At 35.7% G+C, this 18,680-nt stretch overlaps 1 protein-coding gene across 2 annotated transcripts in view; it reads right to left on the reverse strand.

Moving 5' to 3' along the window:
* The window catches only part of ANXA10 (annexin A10), a 98,823-nt gene that overhangs the window by 66,173 nt on the left and 13,970 nt on the right, over positions 1-18,680 (reverse strand). Inside the window, exons 1-3 of one of the 2 annotated variants that reach the window (XM_037731048.1) lie at positions 6,157-6,164; positions 2,095-2,099; positions 1,385-1,466 (exon numbers count right to left, since the gene is read on the reverse strand). In XM_037731048.1, coding sequence (XP_037586976.1) covers positions 1,385-1,424 — 40 coding nt within the window. In that variant the 5' untranslated portion in view covers positions 1,425-1,466; positions 2,095-2,099; positions 6,157-6,164. Of the gene's footprint in view, positions 1-1,384; positions 1,467-2,094; positions 2,100-6,156; positions 6,165-18,680 lie in introns of those variants that run through there. The other variant, XM_017507569.2, reaches the window with a different exon arrangement.

An 18,680-nucleotide genomic window follows, 5' to 3' on the forward strand; every position in this document is an offset into this window, starting at 1 on the left:
AGGGCCCCCGGACCAGTGTATTTTGTATGGAGAACCGCGGCTCCGGGGCGCCGACAAAGCAGCCGCGCGGGGCAAAGCAGCCGCGCTGGCGACCGTGGAGCACCTCTGCCCGGGAATTTCCTAGTCTGTGGGCAATAAAAACACGGCGTCCACTCACCCTCTGCGCTTTCACTGGGAGCTGCGATCCTGAGCTGTTCCTAAACGGCCATCTTGGATCTGTGTTAACTTTTAATTTTTCTAGTGATGATTGATATTTCAAAAGGCATGAAAGCATTGAAAACTACTGAAGTCAGCTTTAGAGAGCATGTTTTAAGTCCTCTTGTTTTCCTATGGGATACTGCTAGTGCATAAAACACACAGATGTGCCTTCACACACACACACACACACACACACACACACACACACACAAAGTTCCTGTAAAGGTGACCTTGTCTTCAAAGTTAAGAGCTACCTTTCTTATGAAAGGTTTTGCATGTCTTATGCAAAGATTTCTTTTATGTTGTCTATGTTTATCTTTGTGCTCATCAGAAGGCTTCTTAAAACAGGTCTTACTGCAGGAAACTATATGAAAGTTTAACACCTCCATATCATATCTTAAAACTAAATTTTTTTGGTACAAGAATCCCAAAATGTTCCTGTCTTCTTCTCTCCATATTCCTTTTCTAAACTCGTCTTATTTGTTGTTGATCACCTCTATGTCAAACTCCAGGCTCTGTGAGTTCACAGTCCAGTCAGCAGGTGATATAAACACAAGCACAGTGCCGGTGAGATTAGGGAGTGGGAGGTACGAAGCTGGTTGAGCTTACAGTGCCCAGAGAAGGATTCAAAGAGGAAGACTCATCTGAACAGATTTTTGAAGAAAGAGAATTTAGATGAAAAGTAGAAAGGAGAAGAAAATAGCATTCCAGGCAGAGAAATGATTGGGCCGATTTACAGAGATGTGAAAAGCAGAGTCATTTAAGGGAATAGGAAGCAGTCTGATTTGACTGGAAGTGGAAATAGCAAATGAAATAAGCTAGGAAACAAAGGCAAAGGTTAAAAAGAATCTCAATCCTAGATTAAGGTGTTTTAGTTCCCACCTTTTTACTAAGTTACTAAATTTCATTTAGTAGTTAGTGATGAGGCATTTATGGATTTAAAGCAGTATTTCAAGATTAGGCTAGCAATTTCTCACGGCAAATTTCTTCATCATTATTGTCTTTTTCTCTTATTTTTCTTCTCATTCAACTTCTTTGCTCAGGTTTTTTTTCTTTTCTTTTTTTTTGTCTAATCTGTATATGTGTTTTGTAAGACATCAACTATTGTACACCTACAGTACAACCTTAAAACAAGGTAAAGCAAAAGATAACTACAATAAAAGATGGTAGAAATAATCAGACTTACCAAACCCTTGGAGTGCTCCTCCTAGCATTTGGGCATCCATTATGGGATTGAAATTGGGAGCTGGGAAGATAGTTCCTTGCACCTGGTGGGAAAATCAATGAGAAGTGATTGTAATAATTCACATTAATGTTGAAACAATGTTTTCCAGACAAATGAAAATGAAAGTATATTATCTGTGTTTAAGTTACTACAAGACATACACAAAAGTCTGTTAAACAAATGTCTTACTTGTGTGTCAATTGGAGAGAGAAAAATTGAGTTCATCTAATCTATTGGTCTCTACTATGTTGGCATATATTATTCAAATGAGAGACTATGATACTAAAACCAATAGTAAAAAAATGTAAGAATCAAATTAATAATATGTATCTTCTTGACAAAGTAATTTTTTTTAAAGAATAGAGATTATTTTATAGAAATTGAAAAAGACAAGGGTATTGGTGGGATTCATTTCATTCATATGAATTAGAAATGGTATTTCCTACCACAGTTTTTTCCACCGAGGAGATCCTAAAATCATATTAGAAAAAATGAAAATAATTGAATTTGGATTATGAGCTTCATAAAAATCCAGGTGATATAGGTAAGGCAGAGGTTATCCAGCTCATGGCTGCAGAGGTAAACATAAACACTTGACCGACATTCTATTTAAATTCTCTCTTTTGTCAATTATAAAATGGCAGAACATTTAAAGAAGGCTTGTGATCCACATGGTCTATTATTTTAGGCTGAGCCCGCAGAACTAAGCAGGATCTAATCATACGCAGCACAATAGAGCTGTCAATCAAAACTGATAAAGAATGGCAGCTCTGCTGTTTGTCAGTATGCCCAGACACACTGGGGAAATTATGCCTTCCCACAGCAGATGAGTTACTAGGCCCTGAGACGAACTCAGACATTCTTATTAATTAAGTTAATTAACGAATGAGAAGACTAGATCATCATTTCTAGCTAAACGAATAGACGTAGACAGATATCAAAATATTTGTAAAAGGAATTTGAAGGACTAAGAACTCCAAACTAAGAATTGAATTCAGTTTGGATTCTATCTCACCAGTATTAATAAATATGAAGTTGTCTATTTGAAGTAGACCAAAAAACATGATGATTGTGATATGTCTATATTTTCATTCTTAGAAGTACAACTATAACAGTGGAATTCTTATTCTGTGAATTATGCAGATTCCTTCAATCATTATACTTATAATATTTAATGTTTTGCATCAGGAAAACAAAACAGCAATAAATACATCAGATAGGCTGATAAGAGTTAGCCTGGAGAAGAAGGTGTGGGGGAAAGAGCTGGTCCTAGATGAGAGGGTCAACCACAACCACATGTATGAATGAGCAAGTGATCTGGGAAGAGGACTGCAGTGTTTCCACAGCTGATGTATATGAGTTGCAAAAGGTAGAGTTGAAGGTGGTAGCCACAAGGTTACTAAGTAAGAAAGTGATATAATCTGATTTGAGTACCAGTGGTAACACTTTGTAACAATGTAAAGAATGAAACAAAAAGAAGTAATACAAGTTTAAGAGTGGCTAATTTAGAATCCCAGCTGAGCCAGAATATAAACTGGAGCTGAGGTAAATAGCATGTTTTCAGTAAATACAGATTTCTTGGTTAAGGAAATGTAATTTAACCTGCTAATTTTTTTGAGACACATTTTAACTTAACCTAATAATGGCAGTTTACCCTGAATAGTTACTTTGAACCAGTCAGAGACGGTTTTAGGAGTTTTCCAGGGTTTATACCTTTCAAACAATGCCCCTTTTATATGCATGACTCTAAATTCTGGCATTAGAGCAAATTGGAAAATTTGAAAAAAATGTACATTTTTCAATGTGACTGTGAGAAATAATGTGTTATCTGTATGTATTAAGATTGTTTCATTTCTTTGAAAGTGGCCAGATTTGGAAACAGTATGACTTGTCTAAGGCAAAATAAATTGTAATGCCTATCATTTCTATTTAAATTCTTACCACAAGGAAATAAAAATATAATCTTTACTTCTAGTTACATATGAATTTGGGTTTTAAAAAATGAAAAAGAATACTCTTTTTTTAGAAGACAGAATAAACAGCCACATATACTTACTATACAAAAGAGCATGAGTAATCTGTATCCTTAAAATTTGGTTCTGGAAACTATCTCCCCACCTCCGCAAATATTTCATTAAATGACAGAAAAATTTCAAATTTATTAATGCCTGAGACTGAGTACAGGCTCAAAAAAAACCCCAAAACTTGTTTTGCACATGAAGTTGAAAAAATTACTTTACCATCTCATATCAGTAGGTACATCAATATGTGAAGTGCATCATATTTCATTTACTCATAGCCAATTAGGTGGCCAAGATTCGTAAAATCATATTCCTCCAGATCCAAAACCCCTAGGCTTCCCACATTTGAATACTTTTTCTCATGTGGCTTTTGAGTCTCAAGCACCTTGACAGTCTGAGTGCCTCAAGACTTTCTGAGTTTCAAATGTCAGCTACTCAAGGTGACAGCTTGACTAACAAGACAACTACTAGAATGTGGGTTTCAATGGATAATTTGGTGTGTTTGAAATAGCTTAGTTTTAGTACAGTTGATATTAGATCTCTAGTTAATTAAAGACTTTAAGAGCGCTCAGAGGAAATTTTACGGAAATTTTAGGATTTCCTTTCATGAGGCATTTACCCTGAACATGGCATTTACTTAGCTTTGGAGCATGGCTCCTTGGATTTTACTTTGGACCTAAACTCTCCTAAAGGTCTTCAGTCATTTTAACACCCTCTGCCTCACGTCTCCCAAGAGTTCTTCCAAAGTAGTTTCAATGGCTTTAAAGACAGCCAGCACTACAGTGTGGATTACCAAGCATGAGCACACTGTTTCTCGTCCTTACTCTTCCACAGCTAATGAGCCCTTCAGTCCAATTCCATCATTCCTAGCCTCACAATAGTTTTCATGTAATTTGCCTTCTTTTAATTTCTGTTACTACTACTTAATACAGACCTTTGCCAATTGTCCTTTGGGTTATATCTGATAAGCTGATAAGATCTGATAAGTAGGTCTTATTTGTCTACTAAATTGATCCTTCTAAAAGATCAGATATTATTTGCCCTTCCGTGCTTAAAATATGTCCAAAATGATGCTTCTCAATATTTGTCTTCTACTCAGGCTCACATGATACATCATTTTCAGAGGAAAGAAACATCCTTGGGAACATCTAGGCTTATGAGCAAGTCCCAGTATGCTAGCTTTAATTACATCCCATTCTTGCACACTCAAGAAAGTATATTGCAATCCAACTGAGTGAGAATATTATATAGGCAATGTAGGAATCATATAGGATAGAAAAAATAGTCAGACTTTGGTTTCTCAGTATTAAACATTTTCAATGCATGCTGCAATGTATTCCTATGATTCAGAATATCAGTATAGATGACTCATGGAATTCAATTCAAATTTTTAATGGAGTATACAATGTTCTTCATCACCTGATTCTTTACTCCCTGGATAGTTTCACATTTTATTTTCTGTCTCCTGAGCCCCTCTATTCCCACACCGTGACTCACAGTGCTGTGTCATTGTTCATTTTGTTCCATCTGTTTGAATATTTCCTCCCCATTTCCGATCTCTTGAATTCACCTTATGATCCCGGCGAACACCTATACAAGATGTCATCTTTCAAGCTTTAGCTCCAGAGTCATCTTTTACCTGGAGCCGTTCCTGATGCCTCTGGCAGAACTGTCCATTCCCTTCCTGGTGCCCTCAACTTTATCCTGGGCATGAAACTTTAGCACAAGCTACTACAGCGTCAATTGCACTTCAGCAGAAAATTTCCATTTCTAATTATACTGGCTTTCTGAGAATAATGGGTCCTATTAACTGGGCTTCCTCAGTTTTCTTGAGAATAAACCTGAGTGTGAGTGGCTGTGCAGATTTGAAAATAGAACTGTTCTTGCAAGTAAAGGAAGAATGATTTGGATCTCCAGGAAATAATTTGGGAAGAGACCTAACAAGAAACAAAAATGGAAAAAGAGGCAAAATTCCTCTCTGTGATCTCTCATTATTCACAACTTTTCATTAACATTTGTTAAAAGGTGGTTACAAGTGGTTTTTTTTTTAATAGAAATTGGGGAAATGAATGAGTTACTTGGGTTTGTCTGAGTGAAAATAATATAACATGCTGACAAAGGCTCTCTTCAGTCAAACTTTCATTAGGTCGCCTCTGAATCCTGTTCCCAACTACAGCTTTACATTTGGGCATCTCTGGTAGTCTTGGCATCACCTGATAATAATGAGACTCTTGCTAAGTCAGTTAAAAAAAATGTCCCAACTGTGATATCTGATGAACCTCAGTAGTTGATCAAATTCCTCATCCCCCAAGTGATAGCTGTTCACCCTAGCCTGCTTTCAGCAAGATTCCTGTTAGGTATATTAAACCAGAATCTACCCTCTACTCTTGATGCTTAATCTCTGTAATTTTTCATTCTAGACTGCCCTCACTTGAATATAAATCCCCGCTTACCCATGATACATTTGGAAATGAGCTCAGTTCTATTCCATACTGAAGCCTGTTTTCCCCTATTGCAATAGTTCCAATAAAGTCTGTTTTTTAGCATTTTAACTGCTACTCAGTTCTTGTTTCTTTAACAATGCACAGCTATAGAGCTCACATGGGGTAAGAATCATGGCAGCAAAACATGCTAGGAATTTGAAGAAATCTGGGAAGGCTTTGGACTTCACATGGCACACTCTGGGTATTTGAGGCAGTCTTATGTACAGACCTCCACAAAAACATACATGGTTTTCTGCTTTTTCTAGACTGTAAGTTCTCGAAACAATAGATTTTGTGCAGTGTTATTTTATTGACAGTATTGTATTTGATTTGAAAAAATTTCTGATTTCACCGTTTCAAAGTTTTCAATAGACTGGTAGAACTTTGCTTACACAAATTCCTTCACAAAATTAACTTGAAATGAGGCTAAATATGTGAAATGATTTGAATATGTGTCCCCTACCAATCTCCTTTAGAAATGTGGACCCCAGTGTTGGAGGGGGCACCTTGTGGGAGGCGTTGGGGTCACGGAGGTGGATCCCTGATGGCTTGGTGCTGTCATCGCAATAGTGAGTGAGTTCTCATGAGACTGGTTGTTTAAAAGTGTGTGACACCCTCCCCACCAAACCTCTCTCTTGCTCCTGTTGTCACCATGTGACATACAACCTCCTGGTTCATCTTTGCCATGAATAAAAGCTCCCTGAGGCCTCCCCAGAAGACAAGAAGATGACAGCACCATGCATGTACAGCTTGCAGAACCGTGAGCCAATTAAACTTCTTTTCCTTATACATTACTCAGTCTCAGCTATTTCTTTAAAGCAATGTAAGAACGGCCTAATACAATATGATCTATTGACTTCAGTTGTAGATATAGCCTCTCAGTATTTGTAATTCACACAACTGAAATTTAGTTCTGTAGCACATAGTATTATATTGAGCTTAAAATTTATGTGCAAATTTCAAGGTAAATTACTTTCTAGACAATCCAGTAAGAGGTAACTATTTTCTGATCACCTGATCTCAGAAACATCCTCTCCATCCACTTATTACTCTTACATTTCTAATGAGAATAGGAGGTTTAGAAGCAATATCACCATACGACTGATCTGAAGAGACTTCACTGGATATGGATTTGAGAGAATGAGTCTCCTTCATGGAAGGTCAAAATGGAGGATTAAAAAGCTGAAAAACTAAAGGAGAATGTTTCTCTGTGAAAAGAACATGTTCAATGAAAAAAATTGCGAGTGTATGGGAAATAAATATTTTTAGTGTATACTATAAAATGGCAAAACTTTAATATTCTAAATATTCTAAAACAATGACCTTTAATATTCTAAAACAATGAAACTTGGAACTTTGTTGAATAAGCAGTGAATGTTCTCAAATTTTTAGCTTTAAGTATTTAATTTTTGATAATATGTTTTTAATCAAATTTTTGAGATGAAATTTGAGATTAAGAGAATTAAACTGTTCACTTAAATGTACATTTTAATTAAATTATATCCCATACTTATTGTACTTTTATAGAATTTAACTTTCCTAGATTCAAATAGCTAAATGTCATGTTACTTTTTGAAGAAAGTTAAACAGCTAACATGGGAAATACAGCTTTACTATTGTAAATTAAATGCGTATACACAATGGATTCAAGGAAGGTGATACATTGTATTATAAAAGTCTAACATTGGAATTTGAAGGAAAATGATAATTTCACATGAAAAATAGAAAAGTTAATGCCTGGTTAGAATTTTCTTTTCTTTCTTTTTTTTTTTTTTTTGGTATGTGTAGAAGACATATGTTTACTCAAAGGATGTAAGCGACGAAGAAAACTACAAATAATTAAAAAAACCCTAAATCTCACTACTTAGAATTAAAAATTCTAAACATCAAATGAAAATATGGTTAGAAAAATAAACATTTTTAAAAGATAACTTACTTAAAAAAACATTGAATGAAGTGTTAAAAACTTAAGCAGACAGCTACATAAAGTTTTCCTTATGAGTCAAAGCAGCTGTGTCCTAGATCTGGATATAAAGCAAGAAATACCTTTTACTGAATGCAATTTGGGGTAAATACTACTTAGATGAAATAAAAAAAATTAATGAAGTGACATTGAAAAACTGATTTTTAACAAATCCATTGTAAGCACTCTAAGTACTTGCATTTTAAAATGTCACTTTCAGGCAAAAAGAAGAGTTAGAAACATTAACATTAAGTCATTATATCTTATAAACAAGTTTTCAATTTTAGATGGATTCAAATGAAAACATTATGTAAAAGATGAAGATATTGATACTCCCACATATTTTCCTAATTTCCGTCTTCTCTCTGTTAATGTTGTTAGGTATTTTATTAACATTACGATGCCATCAAAATTGATTACAAGTACATTCTGTACCATTACCATAATGCCCACAACTGTTCAACAATATTCCAGTAAATTTATAGAAATATGTTAATAACGTTTTCTTATAACCAGTTATTTTACCCAGACCTTTTTGTTCCTGAAGCATTAATATTTCCTTAAATCAATTTTGCCAACAAGTGTTTTTCCCCCCAGATGTGTTTATGAGTGATGTTTTATTTGAGGTGAACATTTTATGCTTGATTAGATTGCAACAAGCATTCCACCTGGAAAGGCGGTGCTTGGAAATTTTATGTTTCTTGGAAATTAGCTTTAAATAAAAATTATGTAACAAGTTTTCATATCTGGTAGTATTTCTAGGATTGAGGCTTCCTATTTTGATTTTTTCCTATAAGTTTCATATTTATGAAGTTCATACATAATTTTCAATGTTCTGGTAAAGCCCCACCTACATTACGTGTTTTCTGGCTACCAAACTTATAAATAATCTTTCATGAGTTGCTATAATAGCTGCCGTTTACAGAATTTTAAGTATTGCAAAGCTTCATTTCTTGTTATTGTATTTCATTCTTAAAGCTACCCTATGCTATTACAGCTATATTATTCCTCATTTTGTAATTGAGAAAAGTGACACATAGCAATGGTAAGAAACTTACTGTGGCACCATAGCTACTTAGCGGCAAAGAAGAGGCTTGAATCCAAATGTATCTGATACCAAGCCAAAAACTTAAACTCTTTCCCTAATTTCTTGTACCACTTAATTTGGTATGTATACACTTTTTGTAGTGCTGCCTTATCACTGAAATAATTTGTTTGGGAAACATAACCAAATTTCATTCACTTTATAATTAGGAATCATGCTTTGTGTAGCACTTTCTGTTTCTCAAAGGTCAAGACCTAGCACCTTGGCTGGGCTTATAACTAATCAATTGTTTGCAGTGTATAAGAATATTTTAAAGTATCCCATCTATTAACCAAAGATATACATATCAATATAGTTCTAAACTTTTTGAAGCATATATAGTTGCATTGCAAAGCTCAGTATAAGCTACAAAATCCAGGTACCTATAAACCATGTAGCATAAACATGGTCCCATTGTATGGTGGCTGCTTTGGAAGAACTTGGAACACTATCGAAAATTAAAAATTCTGTTATTCTATGACAATTGATTGCTTCACCTTACCTGTATATGAGAAGGTGTGCTAAATGAAAATCAGTCTTATGAGTCAAGGACATCTACAATCATTTTGGTAATTCCTGGTGTGCTATCACAGCCAATTTCCAATTATGTGGCCGTGCAATGTAGATTTTTCTGACTCCTCTTACGAGGTTATCTTTCTGAGGTTCCACCTCATTTGCTGAGATAGTTTTATGCTCTGTACACTATTACTTTTTTGTCATAACCTATTATTTCCAGCCTTATTTCCTCGTCACGATCTAAATAGTAGTAAATGCTTAGAACTAGAATCTTATACATTGTGGAAGAAAAATATATGTCAAGGGACTCTAAATCAAAATCATGTAATTAATGAGTAAATATAAAAACAAGCATAGATATGAAATATTTTCAACTAGTTTTTATCATCTTTGATTGTTTGTACAAATATAGTTCTCTATTAGCCAGATACTTCAGAATTAGTTATAAAATATATTAATACAAAAATACAGAAAATTATGAATAATAATTTTTGCTCTTGATATTATTTCTTTCTCTAATTAAAAAATAGGATATACCATGAAAGTGTCTTTACACATTTCAGCAATGTTTTCAGAATTGTTTTCTTCTTGGTTAAAAAATACATATACACATATATTTTTTAAAAGCAAATCTCCAAAAGTCTGCTTCCCTATCATGAAATGGCTCTGAAGGGAACATGCTCTAGAGTAAAGAATTTATTCTCTAAGGAGAATACACCCTTTTTGAGCAAAATACCAGCCAGGTTCTCAATAGTTTGGGTACCAACTCCCCAAGACAGAACACTACTGGTGCCATCATAGAATCCCTGCTGCTCTGAGAGAGCAATTGGATCACAGTCACTACTCAGATGTTCTAAAGGATTTTTCAGGAGCTGAGAAAACAGCATCATCAAAGTGAGTGAGACCCTGCAGAATTAGAACAGCTTCCTCCCTGAAATAGAAAACACATGGCTGGGACATGGCTGGAACTTCTGGGCACTGAGCATCACGCAATATTCACCATCATCATTTCAGCTGAAACAGGAAATGCTTATGCTTATATTTAATCATTTGAATGATTAAATATAAACTCAGTTCTTTACTATCCCATGCTAATTAGGCCAAGAGCCCATTTTTTCCCCTTGTAACTTTAGAGTTTTACAACAGTCCTCAATCCTTATGCACAGCAGGTCCAGGTCCTCTAGTAACATCATTTTGTTTAGCATCGTTTTGCTAGAAATTGATGAGCAAAAACAAAACAAAACAAAACAAAACAAAAACAAAAAAACAAAGACTCCCAGGCAGTGACATTGTGTGGACTTGGCATGCTTTCTTTATGTCTGTGTGAGTTTTCTCCAGATACTCCTGTATTCTCCTATATTCCACTGATGTGCACATTAGGTTCATCTGCTTGTCTACATGGTCCCCCTGTGAGTGAGTGAATGAGTGAGTGAGTGAATGAGTGAGTGAGTGAGTGCATGAGTAAGTATGTGAGTGTGTGAGTGAGTGCATGAGTGAGTGTGTAAGTGAGTGCATGAGTGAGTGTGTGAGTACATGAGTGAGTATGTGAGTGAGTGTGTGTGTGAGTGCATGAGTGCATGAGTGAGTACATAAGTGTGTGAGTGCATGAGTGCATGAGTGCATGAGTGAGTACGTGAGTGAGTGAGTGAGTGCGTGAGTGCATGAGTGAGTACGTGAGTGAGTGAGTGAGTGCGTGAGTGCATGAGTGAGTACATGAGTGAGTGTGTGAGTGAGTGAGTGAATGAGTGAGTGCATGAGTGCATGAGTGAGTATGTGAGTGTGTGTGTGAGTGTGTGAGTGAATGAGTGAGTGTATGAGTGAGTGAATGAATGAGTGCATGAGTCCATGAGTACGTGAGTGTGTGTGTGACTGTGTGAGTGAGTGAATGAGTGAGTGTGTGAGTGAATGAGTGCATGAGTGCATGAGTGAGTACGTGAGTGTGTGAGTGCGTGAGTACGTGAGTGTGTGAGTGCGTGAGTGAGTGAGTGCATGAGTGCATGAGTGAGTACACGAGTGTGTGTGTGAGTGCGTGCATGAGTGAATGAGTGTGTGAGTGAGTGAGTGTGTGAGTGAGTGAGGAGTACTGTATGAGTGCACCCTGCGGACAGGCATCCTGTCAAGGTCAGTTCCCGCCTAGTGCCTGTGCTGCTGGGATAGGCTCCGGGGCCACTCAGAACCCTGAACTGGAAGTAGTGGGTAAATAGTTATCTTGTTTTTACTAATCTTTCTTAAATGTATGCATAGCTCGCATTTATATCAATTTTAATATTGGAAGTGTTTGGTCTATTTTGAACTTTGGTGATGTTTTCTTGACGAGAGATGTAGGAACATAACCCTTGCTTCTATCAATTAGCCTGTGGGTAAAATTGATCTTATCATACATTGTTTTGCTTAAAGGTACAGATTCCAAGAACCTATCCATGACATGAGTGAGGACTTACTGTACAATGGCAGAGCTACACATGGGTGATTCAGTCCCTATTTGCAAAAAGTTGATATGCAGCTGGTAATACCAAGTGTGTGATAAGAAACCATGAAGTGATGTGACGTGTTCCTGCCAAAGATTAGACAAATGTGGCACAGATTTTTGAATTTAATCTTAAGGTTGTGTGTTTAAAAGGAGTTATCTTGGAGAACATACACTTTTTCCAATTGTTCAATTATCACTTTTGAATATTTCAGAATTGCTTTCAGAGATAGTTGAACACCTCTTTTTCTTCTTAGTATTTTTGAGACAGGATTTTTTTCTGTTACCCAGGCTGGAGTGCAGTGGTGACATCACAGCTGACTGCCTCCTCAACCAACCAGGCTCAAGTCATCTTCCTACCTCAGCCTCTGAGCAGTTGGGACCACATGTTCCTGGCTGAATACATATTATTTTATGATGGATTTGATGTTTATAATTAGCCAAGGCTAAAACTAATGAGGTACAGATTAGTAAAGCTGTTAACACCATGTTGTGTGTATTTGTGTCTCTGTGTGATAAATTTGCTGGGATATTAGAGAAACTGGAGGAAATTTATAAAATTAAATGGAAAATAATTGCTAGTAAATTTCATAGTGTTTCATCACTTAGTGGCTTCAGTGAATCAAGCTTCACGTCACTGTTAGGTCACAAAGAACGCGGATTAAAAAATATGAGTGGATTTGGCTCAAACGCTTCCCTACTTCTGGAAAAATATTTGCCTTACCAAGCTCTGGTTGGTAGTCATCCTATATAAAGAATGACACCAGTTAATAATACTACCATTATTCCATGATGGGATGTTTTTCTTAATTATTAAAACAAATAGCATATTAATTGGATTTCTTCTATAATAATAAAGAAAATATGAAAAAATAAAATAGTACCTTTTTGCCTCTCTGATTTAGTAGCCTATTGAACGTTCTAGTTATTTTTGGGGAGCAGGGGAGATATCTGGAGATACTAATTCTTTCTTTTTTTATTTTGTTTTGTTATTCTGGCTATAGAGGATGCTATAATAAACACCATATTTCTGTTTTTCTTGAAGTAAATGGTCACCGGCCCATGACTGGCTCATGTGCAACAAAATTGGCTCAGAGGAATACTGCACATGTGATTTACACAAAGAGGCACAGATTCAGGAAAAGACAGCTAGAATACAGTGATCTTGTCTAAAATCTCCAAGCTGGTCACCTCTGTAGGTCAGTCTTTGGATTTTACTCATGCTTGTCAATAGAGTGTTCAATAGTGATTTCTTAGAATCAAAAAGCAAAATTATTTTTATCTGCATCTGTTTTATCTATATGGATCATATCCCACCCAAAATTTGAGACCTAGTTCACATTCCAACTATATTAGGTGAAAATATTTACAGATTTTACCAAGTATTATTATTATTCACTTTGCATCTGTGTTAGACATGGCCTTCCATTTTTTTGCATTTGTCTTTATCTCTAAATTTGAGACTTTCTTTTCTTGCTTTTCAAAGTGTCTAGGGCAGTGGATTAGATGTAATATGAGATCAGAACATGTTTATAAAGTATAAAAAAACCATGTACCACAGTGACAACCTTTGTTTACCCAATGGTTTTTAAAATTCATTATTCATGTAAGTAGCCTGTGCTGTAGGCATTTTCACTTGCATTTCCTTGGCAATCACCTCAGCAGCCTTGTGAGACTGATAATATTAATCTTATTTCACACATGACAAGGCTATGAGGCTAAGTAAGTTGTTTAAAACCACACAGGTAGTGAATCATGAAGCCAACGTTCAAATTCAAATTTAACTTCACGGTTTGTGCCCTTTCCATTATAGCTGTAATTTGTGTAAAATAAAATAACATATACTATTAAGGCTTTTTTTTTTCACTGATATGAACAAATCATTTCCATTTTCAAAATACCCTACAAGTAAAAACAAAATTCTAAAAGGATGAGTTCTTATTTTTATGTGAGTTCAAAGAGAAAGAAGAAAGAGGGCTGTTGTGTGTGTGTATATGTGTGTGTGTGTGTGTGTGTGTGTGTGTGTGTGTGTGTGTGTGTGTGTTTTGTAGGGAGGGATGGAAAAAGAATAAGACACCCCAAAAGAAATTCCCATTGGCTGGGTTGCTGAAGTATGTTCAGAACAGAATGTCAAATATTTGACTTCCAGTTATTTACACAACCCCTGTGTAAGCCCATCTATTTTCATGAACTTTCAGTAGAGGTTAGTTGGAGTAGATTTTCATTGGTGGTATTTTTGAGGAGTGAAGGTATCAGAGTTTTGCTCATGATAGCATTATTCAGCATCAAGATGGAATCAACTTAAATGCCCATCAGTGATAGACTGGATAAACGAAATGTGGTGCAGAGGCTGGGCATGATGACTCATGCCTGTAATTCCAGTACTTTTGAAATCTGAGGTGGATAGATTGCTTGAGCCCAAGATTTCCAGATCAGCCTGAGAAAGCAACATGAAAAAACCCTATCTTGACCCAAAATTAGCTGGGCATGGTGGTATGTGCTTGTGGTCCCCACTGCTTGGGAGGCTGAGGTGGGAGGATTGCTTGAGTCCTGGAGGTGGAGGTTGTGGTGAGCTGAGATCGTACCACTGCACTCCAGCCTGGGCTACAGCATAAGACCCTGTCTCAAAAAAAGAAAAAAGAAACAAACAGAAAATATGGTATATGTACAGCATGGAATGTTATGCAACCATAAAAATAAGCCAGATCATGTCCTTCGCAGGGACATGGTTGGAGCTTTAGGCCATTATCCTTAGCAAACTAACACAGGAGCAGAAAACCAAATATCGCATGTTCTCACTTATAAGTGGAGGCTAAATAATAAGAACACATGAACACTTAGAGGGGAACAGTACACGCTGGGGCGTTTCAGAAGGTGGAGTTTGCAGGGAAGAAAGATGATCAGGAGAAATAACTACTAGGTACAACAAACTTCCATGACACAAGTTTACCTATGTAACAAATCCTGCACTTATATCCTTGAACTTATAATAGAAGTTTTAAAAAATTGCTAAAAAAGGAGGGGACAGTATGCATGTGCTGGCTGGATGTTCCTTAAACTAATTAGCCAAATGATATGAAAACATAGAGCTTCAAACGAGTAAGTTGATTGTTAATCTTTATTTCCTGTGTTCTTCTAGCCTCAGGAAAAGAATTCTTTAGAAAGACAGTCACTGGAATAGAAATTTTGTGAAGCTATTTGAAATCTTAAAGCTTATTTCAGCTTATAGCTGTGTTATGCTTGTAAAGAAAATATGAATATGTTATCTAATCAATATAAAATTTAATGGACTGATGGATAGTTCATTAGTACTAGTACAGTCAGTGATATTAAAATAGCCTTAGTAATATTATTTCTTTCAAATTTTATGCCAAAGCATTGTGGCCAAAAACTTAAATTCTTTCCCTAGTTTCTTGTACCACTTTATTTGGTGTGTATATACTTTCTTGCGGCACGTCTTATCAATGAAATACTTTGTCTTGGGGAGACAACAAAATTTCATGCCTCCCCATAGTTGGGAGTCATGGTTTGTGCAGTAATTTCTATTTCTCAAAGTTCAAGGCCTAGCACTTTGGTCGGGCTTATAACTGGTCAATTGTTTGCAGTGTATAACAATATTTCAAAATATCTCATCTATTAACCAAAGATATACATATTAATATAGTTCTAAACCTTTTGAAACATATACAGTTGAATTGCAAAGCTCAGGGTAAGCTATAAAATCCAGGTACCTATAAACCACATAGCATAAACATGGTCTCATTGTACAGTGGCTGCTTTTGAAGAATCCAGAACTCTATCAAAAATTAAAAATTCTATGATTCTGTGACAATTGATTGCTTCACTCTACTTGTATAGGAGAAATTGTGCTAAATGAAAATCAGTCCCATGAGTCAAGGACATCCACGATCATTTTTGTAATTCCTGGTGTGCTATCACAGCCAATTTCCAAGATATTTGTTGCTTGACCAAATTTATGATTAATTAGTTGCCATAAAATGTTTACAATTAGGTAGATAGATGTCTGCAGCTAAAAAAGAGATAGAGGAGAACTGATTTCACCCATACAGCCTCTTACAATTATGATATAAGTGTATCTTCAACTAATGTGCTTTTACTATTTTCAAAAACAATTTTCTAGGAAGATGTCATCGAAGATTACTTCAATAGAAGACAGCTAAACTTAAAAGAGATCATATCAAATGACTAGTTATTCAAGCCTCAAGATATCCTATCTCCAATCCCTGAACCCTGCTGATGTTGCCTTATATGAAAAAAGGGAATTTGCAGATATGACTAATTAAGACTCTTGAGATTATCCTGGATTATCTGGTGTGCCATAAATACCCTTCCGAATGTCTTTTCATAAAAGGTAGGAGCAGGAAGTTTTGACTGCAGAAGAAGGCAGCATGATAACGAAAGCACAATTCTGTGTTACCAGATTTGAAAATGAAAGAAGGAAGCATGACTCAAGGAATGTAGGTAATGTCTAGAAGCTAGAAAAGGCGAGGAAGCTGTTTCTGCTCTAGAGTCTCCAGAAGGAATCATCTCTGTTGATACCTTAACTTTAGCTCGGTGAAATTGATTTCAAAATTTATGACCTCTAGAACTGTAAGAGAAGAAATCTGTGTTATTTCTAGCCACTAAGTTTGTGCTAATTTGTTACAGTAGCAACAGGGAACTAATACATTTATGTTGAAAGCCATGTATCTATGTGTCCATCAATCCTAAACTCTTATGCCACAAATTTGTCCACTCCTCATCAAGCACCCGCTATTCTCATCAAAAGGTTTTTATACATCTGGAAGATAGCAATGAAAGAAAAAAACATGAATAAATAAAACACAAATAAATTTCAGTATTGAAAGGATCACATCCTTAAAGGAAAAGTGATTACCTTGCATTGGAGAATATTAGTGAAAAAAAAAAATCAAGATTAACATTTGAAACATAATACTTAGACCTACTTACAAATATAATATTTAGACTTATTTACAAAAGAAATAACCAAACTGGCATCAGCATTCTCTTCTGCAAAATTAAATGTGAGAAGGCATTTAATCAGCCTTTCTAGAATCTAGCGGGAAGGGTTTCAAACTGAAAAGCTTTAAAACCAGCAAATTATAATCTAAAGGAAAGACAAAAAGAAAAATGTCACCTGTACAACCTTTTCAAACATAATATTTGAGAGTAATTCCAACCAAATGAAAGCTGAATAAATGTAAAAAAGTAGTGAAGGGAAGAAAAGAAGTAGTTCAATACCATGAATAAGTGTTCAAAAGTCATAGTCAACACATTGACTTTTCAATATATATCAAGAGTAGTGCTAAATAACTTATATTACCTTACCCTATGGTTGGAATTTGGTGTCCTTTCCAATATCTGTAATATAACCTAACGACCAAGTTGATAGGATCAGAAGGTGGAGCCTCTGGGAGTTAATTAGGCCACGACAGCTCTGCCCACAAGAATGAGATTATGTACTTTTATAAAAGGGCTTGATGAAAGGAGTTCCTCCGCTTTCTGTTACTTGAGAGCACAGCATTTTTCCTTTAGAGAGGACACAAGTTTAAGGCACCATTGTGGAAGCAGAAACTGGACCAAAGTGAGAGCACCTTGATCTTGGACTTTCCAGCCTCCAGAACTGTAAGAAAATAAATTCTTGTTCTTTATAAATTATATAGTTTTAAATATTGTGTAGTAGCAGCACGAAATGAACTCAGACAGCATATTTAACTCTCAGGCATTAAGCAATCAAATATACAAACAAATGGGATTGGTCCTATTGCTAAAGTTGAAGAAACAGATGTAGACAGACTAATTTTTTTTTCTTTTTCTTTCTTTCTTTCTTTCTTTTATTTTTTTATTATACTTTACGTTCTGGGGTACATGTGCAGATCATGCAGGATTGTTACATAGGTATACACATGCCATCATGCCATGTTGGTTTGCTGCATCCATCCCCTTGTCATCTACATTAGATATTTCTCCCAATGTTATTTCTCCCCAATCCCCCAACCCCTTGCTATTCCTCCCCTAACCCCCAACTTTTTTGTTTTTGAGATCGAGTCTCCCTCTGTTACCCAGGCTGGAGTGCAGTGGCACAATCTCAGCTCACTGCAGCCTTTGCCTCCCAAGTTAAAGCAATTCTCCTGACTCATTCTCCGGAGTCACTGGGACTACAGGAATGTGCCCCATACCCAGCTAATTTTTCTGAATTTTTATTACAAATGGGAATTCGCCATGTTGGTCAGGCTGGTCTCAAACTGATCTCAAATGATCCACTCATCAGGGTCTCCCAAAAGTTGGAATTACAGGCTTGAGCCACAGCACTAGCAGATAGATTAATTACTTTTGTTGGGTCATATGACTAGTAAAGTATGGAGCCTAAATGGAAATCCAAATTTGTCTGATTTAAAAGGTTCTTGATTGCTAGACTAAACTTCTATATGAAAGATAAATACAGATGGGAGTATTTTTTAGTCATTCAAAAATTAATATGTATTTAATGTATTGAATTTGGCAAATAAAAAAAACCTCTGACATAAAAAGTTATGAAAAAATCATTTATGATCTAGTCTACAAATTATTGTTAAATATTTTAATAGCTGTCAAGAAAATCGACCACCAAGTGCTCTTCTTGTGCTTTTCACGTTTACATGAATCATAAGGTATTTGTTTCCAAATGAAATAATAAAGTCACATTTACATCTTTTTTTGGTA

This window comes from Cebus imitator, unplaced genomic scaffold, assembly GCF_001604975.1.
Source record: "Cebus imitator isolate Cc_AM_T3 unplaced genomic scaffold, Cebus_imitator-1.0 Scaffold378, whole genome shotgun sequence".
Taxonomy (NCBI): Eukaryota; Metazoa; Chordata; class Mammalia; order Primates; family Cebidae; genus Cebus; species Cebus imitator.